At 47.1% G+C, this 14,688-nt stretch overlaps 1 protein-coding gene across 3 annotated transcripts in view; it reads left to right on the top strand.

The window, feature by feature from the left end:
* Positions 1-14,688, top strand: part of TTC39C (tetratricopeptide repeat domain 39C) — a 101,394-nt gene that overhangs the window by 67,320 nt on the left and 19,386 nt on the right. For all 3 annotated transcript variants that reach the window (XR_012715446.1, XR_012715447.1, XM_075270602.1), the window contains exon 8: positions 13,416-13,523. Coding sequence is in view for 1 of the 3 variants with exons in the window: in XM_075270602.1 (XP_075126703.1) it covers positions 13,416-13,523 (108 nt within the window). In the remaining 2 variants the exon portion in view is untranslated. The remainder of the gene's footprint in view (positions 1-13,415; positions 13,524-14,688) is intronic.

Below are 14,688 nucleotides of genomic sequence, written 5' to 3' on the forward strand. Positions count from 1 at the left end.
GTGTTAAAGGGAATCGCCTATTTTATAAATCAGGTTTCATGTATCTCCAGCTATAAACAACTTCTCATAAAAGAATAGTATAGGTAAATGTATGAAACGTTGTACTATATCTTATTAAAGAAATGTTTTCTTCTCCACTTTTTAGGTAACGTTACTTTTTACATATTAATCTATGAAGAGGGAAGGGGGATAAAAAAAAAACACTCAATTCCTGCTCTTACTCTCTGCTACTGTGTGTGCTTTTAACACTGCTAGGTTGTTAAGAGGCTACTAGTACACAGAATGTGATAATAAATCAAACAGCTGTCAGTAGCCGACTTCTCCACCCATAGAGGTCTATATAAGAGGCTAAATGTGGAGACAGATATAATGTAAACAAGTATTCACACTGCAAATAAGGAGAAGGAGTACAGCTTAATAAGTGGAGAAGGATGCAGATCTCCTTAATATATTACATATTACGTTATGTAACATAAACATATTAAGTTTCTTATATTCACCTGTACTATTCATTTATGTAAAGTTGATGAATTGCTGAGGTCATAAAGGCCAAATGTGGTCCAACACATTAATAGATGGGTGTCTCTAATAGCCAACCATTTATTATATGCATAGATGACATAGGGACCACCACAGCACAGGTAACCAAGAAAACCCTTTCATAGACATAAAATAGTTAAACAAAAATCTACAATCAAAAAGTGAAAATGGATTAGATAAAAAGTAATGTGTTTCACTGTGTGGCTTTACTTCAGTAACACTGACATGACAGCTGCCCTAGAGCCCAAAGGGACATGGCCTGGGCTTGGTGGTTGTTTTTTCAGGCCAGTGTATGAGTATCCTTACTCTCTGACACTTCTGTCATCATTAGAGATGAGCGAACACTAAAATGTTCGAGGTTCGAAATTCGATTCGAACAGCCGCTCAATGTTCGTGTGTTCGAACGGGTTTCGAACCCCATTATAGTCTATGGGGAACAGATACTCGTTAAGGGGGAAACCCAAATCCGTGTCTGGAGGGTCACCAAGTCCACTATGACACCCCAGGAAATGATGCCAACACCTCTGGAATGACACTGGGACAGCAGGGGAAGCATGTCTGGGGGCATCTAACACACCAAAGACCCTCTATTACCCCAACATCACAGCCTAACAACTACACACTTTACACACTCAATACCACCTCTCTGACAGTAGGAAAACACCTTGAAACATGTGTATTTGGCACTTGCAGTGAGGAGAGCTTGTCACCAGCAGTGAATTTGGCCCTTGTAGTAAGTTGAGGTTGGCACCAACATTTGTTTTGAAAATCAGGGTGGATTGAGCCTCTAACCAGCAGAGTTTGGGCAAATTCATGGTGGAGGGAGCCTCTAAACACCCCAGTTTGGGCAAATTCATGGTGGAGGGAGCCTCTAAAAACCCCAGTTTGGACCAATTCATGGTGGAGGGAGCCTCTAACCAGCCCAGTTTGGGCAAATTCATGGTGGAGGGAGCCTCTAACCAGCCCAGTTTGGACCAATTAATGGTGGAGGGAGCCTCTAACCAGCCCAGTTTGGACCAATTAATGGTGGAGGGAGCCTCTAACCAGCCCAGTTTGGACCAATTCATGGTGGAGGGAGCCTCTAAACAGCCCAGTTTGGGCAAATTCATGGTGGAGGGAGCCTCTAAAAAACCCAGTTTGGACCAATTCATGGTGGAGGGAGCCTCTAACCAGCCCAGTTTGGACCAATTAATGGTGGAGGGAGCCTCTAACCAGCCCAGTTTGGACCAATTCATGGTGGAGGGAGCCTCTAAACAGCCAAGTTTTGGGAAATTCATGGTGGAGGGAGCCTCTAACCAGCCCAGTTTGGACCAATTCATGGTGGAGGGAGCCTCTAAACAGCCAAGTTTTGGGAAATTCATGGTGGAGGGAGCCTCTAACCAGCCCAGTTTGGACCAATTCATGGTGGAGGGAGCCTCTAAAAAACCCAGTTTGGACCAATTCATGGTGGAGGGAGCCTCTAAACAGCCCAGTTTGGGCAAATTCATGGTGGAGGGAGCCTCTAACCAGCCCAGTTTGGACCAATTAATGGTGGAGGGAGCCTCTAAACAGCCCAGTTTGGGCAAATTCATGGTGGAGGGAGCCTCTAACCAGCCCAGTTTGGACCAATTCATGGTGGAGGGAGCCTCTAACCAGCCCAGTTTGGACCAATTAATGGTGGAGGGAGCCTCTAACCAGCCCAGTTTGGACCAATTCATGGTGGAGGGAGCCTCTAAACAGCCCAGTTTGGGCAAATTCATGGTGGAGGGAGCCTCTAAAAAACCCAGTTTGGACCAATTCATGGTGGAGGGAGCCTCTAACCAGCCCAGTTTGGACCAATTAATGGTGGAGGGAGCCTCTAACCAGCCCAGTTTGGACCAATTCATGGTGGAGGGAGCCTCTAACCAGCCCAGTTTGGACCAATTCATGGTGGAGGGAGCCTCTAAACAGCCCAGTTTGGGCAAATTAATGGTGGAGGGAGCCTCTAAAAAACCCAGTTTGGACCAATTCATGGTGGAGGGAGCCTCTAACCAGCCCAGTTTGGACCAATTAATGGTGGAGGGAGCCTCTAACCAGCCCAGTTTGGACCAATTCATGGTGGAGGGAGCCTCTAAACAGCCAAGTTTTGGGAAATTCATGGTGGAGGGAGCCTCTAACCAGCCCAGTTTGGACCAATTCATGGTGGAGGGAGCCTCTAAACAGCCAAGTTTTGGGAAATTCATGGTGGAGGGAGCCTCTAACCAGCCCAGTTTGGACCAATTCATGGTGGAGGGAGCCTCTAAAAAACCCAGTTTGGACCAATTCATGGTGGAGGGAGCCTCTAAAAAACCCAGTTTGGACCAATTCATGGTGGAGGGAGCCTCTAAACAGCCCAGTTTGGGCAAATTCATGGTGGAGGAAGCCTCTAACCAGCCCAGTTTGGACCAATTAATGGTGGAGGGAGCCTCTAAACAGCCCAGTTTGGGCAAATTCATGGTGGAGGGAGCCTCTAACCAGCCCAGTTTGGACCAATTCATGGTGGAGGGAGCCTCTAACCAGCCCAGTTTGGGCAAATTCATGGTGGAGGGAGCCTCTAAAAAACCCAGCTTGGACCAATTCATGGTGGAGGGAGCCTCTAACCAGCCCAGTTTGGGCAAATTCATGGTGGAGGGAGCCTCTAAAAAACCCAGTTTGGACCAATTCATGGTGGAGGGAGCCTCTAAACAGCCCAGTTTGGGCAAATTCATGGTGGAGGGAGCCTCTAACCAGCCCAGTTTGGACCAATTAATGGTGGAGGGAGCCTCTAAACAGCCCAGTTTGGACCAATTAATGGTGGAGGGAGCCTCTAACCAGCCCAGTTTGGGCAAATTCATGGTGGAGGGAGCCTCTAAAAAACCCAGTTTGGACCAATTCATGGTGGAGGGAGCCTCTAAACAGCCCAGTTTGGGCAAATTCATGGTGGAGGGAGCCTCTAACCAGCCCAGTTTGGACCAATTAATGGTGGAGGGAGCCTCTAAACAGCCCAGTTTGGACCAATTAATGGTGGAGGGAGCCTCTAACCAGCCCAGTTTGGACCAATTAATGGTGGAGGGAGCCTCTAACCAGCCCAGTTTGGACCAATTCATGGTGGAGGGAGCCTCTAACCAGCCCAGTTTGGACCAATTCATGGTGGAGGGAGCCTCTAACCAGCCCAGTTTGGGCAAATTCATGGTGGAGGGAGCCTCTAAAAAACCCAGCTTGGACCAATTCATGGTGGAGGGAGCCTCTAACCAGCCCAGTTTGGGCAAATTCATGGTGGAGGGAGCCTCTAAAAAACCCAGTTTGGACCAATTCATGGTGGAGGGAGCCTCTAAACAGCCCAGTTTGGGCAAATTCATGGTGGAGGGAGCCTCTAACCAGCCCAGTTTGGACCAATTAATGGTGGAGGGAGCCTCTAAACAGCCCAGTTTGGACCAATTAATGGTGGAGGGAGCCTCTAACCAGCCCAGTTTGGACCAATTAATGGTGGAGGGAGCCTCTAACCAGCCCAGTTTGGACCAATTAATGGTGGAGGGAGCCTCTAACCACCCCAGTTTGGACCAATTAATGGTGGAGGGAGCCTCTAACCAGCCCAGTTTGGACCAATTCATGGTGGAGGGAGCCTCTAAAAAACCCAGTTTGGACCAATTCATGGTGGAGGGAGCCTCTAAACAGCCCAGTTTGGGCAAATTCATGGTGGAGGGAGCCTCTAAACAGCCCAGTTTGGGCAAATTCATGGTGGAGGGAGCCTCTAACCAGCCCAGTTTGGACCAATTAATGGTGGAGGGAGCCTCTAACCAGCCCAGTTTGGACCAATTCATGGTGGAGGGAGCCTCTAAACAGCCAAGTTTGGACCAATTCATGGTGGAGGGAGCCTCTAAAAAACCCAGTTTGGACCAATTCATGGTGGAGGGAGCCTCTAACCAGCCCAGTTTGGACCAATTAATGGTGGAGGGAGCCTCTAACCAGCCCAGTTTGGACCAATTAATGGTGGAGGGAGCCTCTAACCAGCCCAGTTTGGACCAATTCATGGTGGAGGGAGCCTCTAAACAGCCCAGTTTGGGCAAAATCATGGTGGAGGGAGCCTCTAACCAGCCCAGTTTGGACCAATTCATGGTGGAGGGAGCCTCTAAAAAACCCAGTTTGGACCAATTCATGGTGGAGGGAGCCTCTAAACAGCCCAGTTTGGGCAAATTCATGGTGGAGGGAGCCTCTAAACAGCCCAGTTTGGGCAAATTCATGGTGGAGGGAGCCTCTAACCAGCAGAGTTGGTGGAAATCAGGGTGGAGGGAGCCTCTAACCAGCAGAGTTGGGGGAAATCAGGGTGGAGGGAGCCTAGTATTAGCAGAATTGTGCAACGCTTATGGTGGATGAGTATGAGGATGCGGAGGAATTGGAGAGGTTGAGTACAGACATGGAGTTTCATGTTGGGGTGCTTTACACAGGTGGGCACAAAAATGACGGCTCTACCCAGTGGTGGTTCATTTTTATCAAAGTGAGCCGGTCGGCACTCTCAGCTGACAGACGGGTGCGCTTGTCAGTGATGATGCCACCGGCTGCACTGAACACCCTCTCAGATAGGACGCTGGCGGCAGGACAGGACAGCACCTCCAAGGCATATAGGGCAAGTTCAAGCCACAGGTCCAACTTCGACACCCAATACGTGTAGGGCGCAGAGGGGTCGGAGAGGACAGGGCTGTGGTCGGAAAGGTATTCCCGCAACATGCGCCTATACTTCTCACGCCTGGTGACACTAGGACCCTCCGTGGCGGCACTTTGGCGAGGGGGTGCCATCAAGGTGTCCCAGACCTTAGACAGTGTGCCCCTCGTTTGTGTGGACCGGTGAGAACTTGGTTGCCTACTGGAGGAACTGCCCTCCCTGCCGCCAACGTCACATGCTGGAAACATCTCCATCATATTCTGCACCAATTGCCTGTGGCAAGCATTGATGCGATTGGCCCTCCCCTCTACCGGAATAAAAGACGAGATGTTGTTTTTATACCGGGGGTCAAGGATAGCAAAGATCCAGTACTGGTTGTCCTCCATGATTTTGACAATACGCTTGTCGGTTGTAAAGCACCCCAACATGAACTCAGCCATGTCTGCCACAGTGTTAGTTGGCATGACTCCTCTGGCCCCACCGGAAAGTTCAATCTCCATTTCCTCCTCATCCTCCATGTCTACCCATCCGCGCTGCAACAATGGGACGATTCGAAGTTGCCCGGAAGCCTCCTGTATCACCATCACATCATCGGACAACTCTTCTTCCTCCTCCTCCTCCTCCTCCTCCTCCATTAAACGCAGTGAAGCGGACAGATGTGTGGACCTACTCTCCAGCTGTGACGGATCGGATGCTATCCCTAACTCCTCTGTGTGATCTGAGTTATCCCTGATGTCAATCAGGGATTCTCTCAGAACACACAAGAGCGGGATTGTAAGGCTCACCATCGCATCCTCAGAGCTCACCCTCCTTGTGGACTCCTCAAAGACCCGTAGGATGTCACAAAGGTCTCTCATCCATGGCCACTCATGGATGTGAAACTGAGGCAGCTGACTTTGTGGCACCCTAGGGTTTTGTAGCTGGTATTCCATCAAAGGTCTCTGCTGCTCAACCACTCTATTCAACATCTGAAACGTTGAGTTCCAGCGTGTGGGGACGTCGCACAAAAGCCGGTGTTGTGGCACATGCAGGCGTTGCTGGAGAGATTTTAAGCTAGCAGCGGCTACTGTCGACTTGCGAAAGTGGGCGCACATGCGCCGCACTTTCACCAGTAGCTCTGGAACATTGGGGTAGCTCTTTAGGAAACGTTGCACCACTAGGTTGAAGACGTGGGCCAGGCATGGAACATGTTGGAGTCCGGCAAGCTCCAGAGCTGCTACCAGGTTCCGGCCGTTATCACAAACGACCATGCCTGGGCCCAGGTGCAGCGGCTCAAACCATATTGCCGTCTCATCGAGGAGGGCATCCCTCACCTCGGAGGCAGTGTGCTGTCTGTCCCCCAAGCTGATCAGCTTCAGCACAGCCTGCTGACGTCTACCAACGCCAGTGCTGCAACGTTTCCAACTCGTAGCTGGGGTCAATCTAACAGCGGAGGAGGAGGCGGTGGCGGAGGAGGAGGCGGTGGCGGAGGAGGAGGCGGTAGAGGAGGAGGAGGAGGAGGAGGGGGGTGTTCTTCTCGTGTCCCTGCCAGGAATGTTAGGCGGGGAGACGAGGTACACCGGGCCAGTTTGGGAAGCAGTCCCAGCCTCAACTACATTCACCCAGTGTGCCGTCAGTGAAATGTAGCGTCCCTGTCCGCATGCACTTGTCCACGCGTCGGTGGTCAAGTGGACCTTTGTGCAAAGCGCGGAACTAAGGGCCCGCCTGATGTTGAGTGACACGTGCTGGTGCAAGGCGGGGACGGCACACCGGGAGAAGTAGTGACGGCTAGGGACGGCATAGCGAGGTGCCGCAGTTGCCATCAGGTCCAGGAAGGCGGGAGTTTCAACAAGCCGGAACGCCAACATCTCCTGGGCCAGCAGTTTAGCGATGTTGGCGTTCAAGGCTTGCGCGTGTGGGTGGTTAGCAGTGTATTTCTGCCGCCGCTCCAATGTCTGAGAGATGGTGGGTTGTTGTAAAGAAACGCCTGATGGTGCCTTTGATGGTGCAGGAGAAGGAGATAAGACAGGACCAGGGGAGGATGAGGTAGAAGTCAACAAAGTGGCGGAGGCAGATGAAGTGGTGTCCTGGCTCGTCCTCTGGAGTGCATCGCCAGCACAGTCAGCAGTGGCAGTGGCAGAGGCAGAGGCAGTGGCAGAGGCAGTGGCAGTGGCGTGAACGGCAGGCGGCCTTTGTCCTGCCGTTGCTGCCTGCCACTGATTCCAGTGCTTGGATTCCAAATGACGGCGCATTGAAGTGGTGGACAGGTTGCTCTTCTCAGAGCCCCTAATCAATTTCGAGAGGCAAATTGTGCAGACAACACTATATCTGTCCTCGGCGCATTCCTTGAAAAAACTCCACACCTTCGAGAAACGTGCCCTCGAGGTGGGAGTTTTTCGGGGCTGGGTACGAACTGGAACATCTTGGGAGATTCCGGGTGTGGCCTGGCTTTGCCTAAGCTGCTGACCTCTGCCTCTGCCTCTAGCTACCCTTTTTGGTGCTGCACCTGCCTCAACATCCACACTACTTTCCCCGCTTGACATCCCCCCTGTCCAGGTCGGGTCAGTGTCCTCATCATCCACCACTTCCTCTTCCAACTCCTGTCTCATCTCCTCCTCCCGCACAATGCGCCGGTCAACTGGATGCCCTGACGGCAACTGCGTCACATCATCGTCGATGAGGGTGGGTTGCTGGTCATCCACCACCAAATCGAACGGAGATGGAGGAGACTCTAGTGTTTGAGCATCTGGACACAGATGCTCCTCTGTTAGGTTCGTGGAATCGTGACGTGGAGAGGCAGGTTGAGGGACAATGAAAGGAGCGGAGAACAGCTCTGGGGAGCAGGGACAGTTTGGGTTATTGTTCTGTAAAGCTTCGGAATTTTGGGAGGAAGGAAGACAAGACTGTTGGGTAATAGGAGGAGAGGAGGCAGAGTCTGACTGGCTGCTGGACAATGTGCTGTAAGCGTTCTCTGACAGCCATTGCAAGACCTGTTCCTGGTTCTCGGGCCTACTAAGGTTTGTACCCTGCAGTTTAGTTAATGTGGCAAGCAACCCTGGCACTGTGGAGTGGCGCAATGCTTGCTGCCCCACAGGAGTAGGCACGGGACGCCCTGTGGCTTCACTGCTACCTTGCTCCCCAGAACCATTCCCCCGACCTCGCCCACGGCCTCGTCCACGTCCCTTTCCGGGAGCCTTGCGCATTTTGAATTCCTAGTTAGAAATTGGCACTGTATACCAGTAGTAAAAATTGTGGGTGCACGTAACCCCAATATATTCTTTGAATTCCCAGTCAGACACTGGCACTATATGGCAGTAGCAAGAAATGAGGGTATTTGTATTCCCAATATACTCTTTAAATTCCCAGTCAGACAATGGCACTGTATACCAGTAGTAAAAATTGTGGGTGCACATAACCCCAATATATTCTTTGAATTCCCAGTCAGAAACTGGCACTATATGGCAGTAGCAAGAAATGAGGGTATTTGTATTCCCAATATACTCTTTGAATTCCCAGTCAGACAATGGCACTGTATACCAGTAGTAAAAATTGTGGGTGCACGTAACCCCAATATATTCTTTGAATTACCAGTCAGAAACTGGCACTATATGGCAGTAGCAAGAAATGAGGGTATTTATAACCCCAATATACTCTTTGAATTCCCAGTCAGACAATGGCACTGTATACCAGTAGTAAAAATTGTGGGTGCACGTAACCCCAATATATTCTTTGAATTCCCAGTCAGAAACTGGCACTATATGGCAGTAGCAAGAAATGAGGGTATTTGTATTCCCAATATACTCTTTGAATTCCCAGTCAGACAATGGCACTGTATACCAGTAGTAAAAATTGTGGGTGCACGTAACCCCAATATATTCTTTGAATTACCAGTCAGAAACTGGCACTATATGGCAGTAGCAAGAAATGAGGGTATTTATAACCCCAATATATTCTTTGAATTCCCAGTCAGACAATGGCACTGTATACCAGTAGTAAAAATTGTGGGTGCACGTAACCCCAATATATTCTTTGAATTCCCAGTCAGAAACTGGCACTATATGGCAGTAGCAAGAAATGAGGGTATTTGTATTCCCAATATACTCTTTGAATTCCCAGTCAGACAATGGCACTGTATACCAGTAGTAAAAATTGTGGGTGCACGTAACCCCAATATATTCTTTGAATTACCAGTCAGAAACTGGCACTATATGGCAGTAGCAAGAAATGAGGGTATTTATAACCCCAATATATTCTTTGAATTCCCAGTCAGACAATGGCACTGTATACCAGTAGTAAAAATTGTGGGTGCACGTAACCCCAATATATTCTTTGAATTCCCAGTCAGAAACTGGCACTATATGGCAGTAGCAAGAAATGAGGGTATTTGTATTCCCAATATACTCTTTGAATTCCCAGTCAGACAATGGCACTGTATACCAGTAGTAAAAATTGTGGGTGCACGTAACCCCAATATATTCTTTGAATTCCCAGTCAGAAACTGGCACTATATGGCAGTAGCAAGAAATGAGGGTATTTATAACCCCAATATATTCTTTGAATTCCCAGTCAGACAATGGCACTGTATACCAGTAGTAAAAATTGTGGGTGCACGTAACCCCAATATATTCTTTGAATTACCAGTCAGAAACTGGCACTATATGGCAGTAGCAAGAAATGAGGGTATTTATAACCCCAATATATTCTTTGAATTCCCAGTCAGACAATGGCACTGTATACCAGTAGTAAAAATTGTGGGTGCACGTAACCCCAATATATTCTTTGAATTACCAGTCAGAAACTGGCACTATATGGCAGTAGCAAGAAATGAGGGTATTTGTATTCCCAATATACTCTTTGAATTCCCAGTCAGACAATGGCACTGTATACCAGTAGTAAAAATTGTGGGTGCACGTAACCCCAATATATTCTTTGAATTACCAGTCAGAAACTGGCACTATATGGCAGTAGCAAGAAATGAGGGTATTTATAACCCCAATATATTCTTTGAATTCCCAGTCAGACAATGGCACTGTATACCAGTAGTAAAAATTGTGGGTGCACGTAACCCCAATATATTCTTTGAATTACCAGTCAGAAACTGGCACTATATGGCAGTAGCAAGAAATGAGGGTATTTGTATTCCCAATATACTCTTTGAATTCCCAGTCAGACAATGGCACTGTATACCAGTAGTAAAAATTGTGGGTGCACGTAACCCCAATATATTCTTTGAATTACCAGTCAGAAACTGGCACTATATGGCAGTAGCAAGAAATGAGGGTATTTATAACCCCAATATATTCTTTGAATTCCCAGTCAGACAATGGCACTGTATACCAGTAGTAAAAATTGTGGGTGCACGTAACCCCAATATATTCTTTGAATTCCCAGTCAGACACTGGCACTATATGGCAGTAGCAAGAAATGAGGGTATTTGTATTCCCAATATATTCTTTGAATTCCCAGTCAGACAATGGCACTGTATACCAGTAGTAAAAATTGTGGGTGCACGTAACCCCAATATATTCTTTGAATTCCCAGTCAGACACTGGCACTATATGGCAGTAGCAAGAAATGAGGGTATTTGTATTCCCAATATATTCTTTGAATTCCCAGTCAGACAATGGCACTGTATACCAGTAGTAAAAATTGTGGGTGCACGTAACCCCAATATATTCTTTGAATTACCAGTCAGAAACTGGCACTATATGGCAGTAGCAAGAAATGAGGGTATTTGTATTCCCAATATATTCTTTGAATTCCCAGTCAGACAATGGCACTGTATACCAGTAGTAAAAATTGTGGGTGCACGTAACCCCAATATATTCTTTGAATTCCCAGTCAGACACTGGCACTATATGGCAGTAGCAAGAAATGAGGGTATTTGTATTCCCAATATATTCTTTGAATTCCCAGTCAGACAATGGCACTGTATACCAGTAGTAAAAATTGTGGGTGTATATAGCCCCAATTCTATTGCTAGGGGACTTGCAGGGTATTTCTGGGGTGAAGGTGGGGGGGCACACCGTTGGAACGGGTATCGGGGTATATATCGGGTATACGGGAATACACTGACAGTGTATTCCATTCAGGATCCTGGGAAAGCTGGGTTGCGGCGATTGAGCCCGTCAGTGCCACGTTACACTGACAAGCTTCTCCCTGGAATTTAGCTCTTATAAGAGCTGTTGGTTGTCTTCTCCTTCCTATCCTAGCCTGTCCCTGCCTACCCAGAATCTAAGCCCTAGCTAGCTGGACGGAAACCTCCGTCCTCGGTGAATTGCAAGCTCAGAATGACGCGAAGCTGGGCGGCGCTGTTCTTTTAAATTAGAGGTCACATGTTTTCGGCAGCCAATGGGTTTTGCCTACTTTTTTCAACGTCACCGGTGTCGTAGTTCCTGTCCCACCTACCCTGCGCTGTTATTGGAGCAAAAAAGGCGCCAGGGAAGGTGGGAGGGGAATCGAGTAATGGCGCACTTTACCACGCGGTGTTCGATTCGATTCGAACATGCCGAACAGCCTAATATCCGATCGAACATGAGTTCGATAGAACACTGTTCGCTCATCTCTAGTCATCATTTGTCAGCCCAGCCTTCACTGCTGCAGCTTGTTTTATGATCTTGTATTATGGCTGGTTGGATTGGTTTCCACCACCTGTCTTGTGAGTTAGTGAATGAAAGCTTGTCCTTCCCATTGTATTGTTGGTTCACTTAGTTCAAATACATTGCTAATTTTTTCACTCAAAATGCACCAATACCGACATAATCAGTTTATTCTACAAACGAAACCGTGTGGTATTAAAGCTTCAGACCTATTTAGTGCTGATACAAAAGTTGCTAACTTCTAAAACAAAAAGCCATTGGTTCTCATTTCTCCTGGTCACACGACTATAGCTAGAAATATTCTGAGTGGAATATCGGTGCGTTGCCTCCTAATTGTGCAGCTAGGTGGAAGGGATCCCACATGTTATCAATCTTGGAGGTCCCAGTGGTCAGAACCTTGCAAACCTATAGGTCGTTGTTTCCCAACCATTTCAGACTTGGGGCATCCCTGGACTTCCTTACCAAATAATTTTTACCAAAAGACAAAAACATCTTAAAGAAAACAACATTTCATGTCCTCATAGGTATGCGGTATCTCGATTTTCAAGGTGTGCACCCCAGTGCAGGAGATATTGGTGCTGTTAATTTTGGCATCAGTATCTCTCCACGGTCAGAAGGGCTGGCCTTAAAGCTCAGCATCATCACTGGGTTGTAAAGAACATACTGCCCCGACATTAGGGAGGATTATAGTCGGCACCAATATCTGCAGGGCCAGGGCTTATACTGGGAAAGTCAACACTGCGCTGAATTCAGTTCACTGTCAGCTTTCTAGGTTTTGGGCATAATATCACTCCTTAAGGAGAGAGAACCCTTGCAGGCATATGGAGACTTACAAAGCCATTTTAGCTCCATATATATAATACCACACAGTGCTGAGGACATGAAATGTCCTCTTTAAGGGTGCAGATAATGTTGAATGAAGGAATGCGGTTATCCCCCCCAACACCCCCCCCCCCCCCCCCAACCAAGGTGTTGCTGTCCCCTGGCAGGTTTTCAAGGTACCCTTGAGTGCCGCAGCACCCCTGTTGTAAATCGCAGCTGTAGGCGATAGATGCTTTAAACTCGAATACCCTTTAAGGACTCTTAATGCACTTGAATGCAGTGTATAAAACTTTGTGACTACTTACAGTTTTGAAACTTTCACTTTAAATTGTGGCGAGAATATAATGGGTTGCCCTGGAGCTACAGTCTTAGGTCTTGTTCACATGCAGGAATTTGATACTTAGGATTTGAATTTGCTGTTTTTGAGACAGATTCCACCTCAAAAATTGGTCCAAATTTTGCTTGAGGTACGCCTCCTATTAATTTCGGCTCAGAGAAGGTTCCTAAGATTGTGTGGTTATGATCACCAGACATCTTCAGCAGCCATTCATTGTTCAGTGGTTGGTCTGATTCACATATTACCCTCCCACACTCAGACATACTGATAGGGAATTTAGATTGTGAGCCCTATATGGTACAATGATTGACAACATCTGTAAAGCACTGTGGCGTATGATGGCGCTATACAAGTAAGCATAATAAATAAATAAATAATAATATTGCATTTGGTCTTCACACTAAAGTCTGTGTTTTCCTTTCAAGAATCAGGCGACTATCCAGTGACCATGTCAGACATTGCTTCAGTTTGTCAATTGATGTCCTCTTTTACTCTTTCCTAGGTTGGTGCAGCATGATAGAATTGAACTTTAAGGATGCTTTCAGATCCTTTGAGCGGTTAAAAAATGAATCCAGATGGTCACAGTGTTACTATGCCTATCTTACTGCAGGTCAGTGCTGGTGGTCATTTTGCACAAAAAAAAAAAAAAAAAAGTCGCAACATCGCCATTTTGGGAAAACATCATGTCAGTGTGGACTGGGTGCCGAGGTCCTTTCACTTCTTATAATAACAAGGCTCGCCCTACGTGCTCAGTTATACCCTTTAGCTTTCCATTGCTCTTCTTAGAGTGTTAAAAATAAGACATATATAATCCATTGCCTGTACTTAACTTTATGAGAAGGGATAGGAAAAGCCTTTCGGAACTGAAGGGTGATGATATTCAGTAGCATGCCACAAGCCCAGATCTGCATCGATCACAGTTTATGAATTGTCCTAAAGTTTGTCTAAAGTTTTATAAAGTGATTGTAACACAACAAGATAACAACAAGTGAACATGATAATATAGCTTGTTACTCTGCAATATTCATACCAGCCGCAATACCACTGGTTGTGTAGTCATGTCAGAGAGAAAAATCATCAATTAATGCAAAGGATATAACACTGTATAAACACCATTATATATGCTACATAAGTGTTTCTAACCTATCTTGGGTAGGGACATATATGCCCATCTATAGTCACCCACCTAAGGTTGGCAAATGTAGGAAGTTAACATTCCCTTCTTTACTATGCCACAGGTTATTATGGTTAAAGCAATATGTATTGAGTTTCACAATAGCCTCATTATAATTCAAGGTTTTTCATGGTTCACAATATTGAAGGTCCAGGCAATACATGGATCCAGAAACAGATGGCGTCATACATTGCATAGTGGCCAAGCCACACCATTACAACTCGAGCTGGATTCACACCAGTGTTCAAACTCCATTCCGGGATTCTGTCCCTGAATCCGCTTAAAAAGTGCAAGCAGGACTTTCCTCTCCGCAATTTTCGGGCCAAGCACCGGAAGACTCCATTATAGTTTATGGGGTCCTTGGGTAACCACTTTTTAAGTGGATTAGGTTCTTGTTTCCCAGGTCCTCAAAGAACGGAAAGCCGAACGCTGGTGTGAACCTAGTGTTTGCTCCCAATCTCTACAAGAGAAGCTGCTGCAGTATCATTGCATGGCCACTATACAGTGTACAGAGCCATCTGCCTCCAGCTCTGTACACTATATTGTACTGGGCCTAGCAGCAATCCCAAACAGCTGATCAGCGTAGCAGCCAGGATTCAGC

The sequence above is a fragment of the Leptodactylus fuscus genome, chromosome 4, assembly GCF_031893055.1.
Source record: "Leptodactylus fuscus isolate aLepFus1 chromosome 4, aLepFus1.hap2, whole genome shotgun sequence".
NCBI lineage: Eukaryota > Metazoa > Chordata > Amphibia > Anura > Leptodactylidae > Leptodactylus > Leptodactylus fuscus.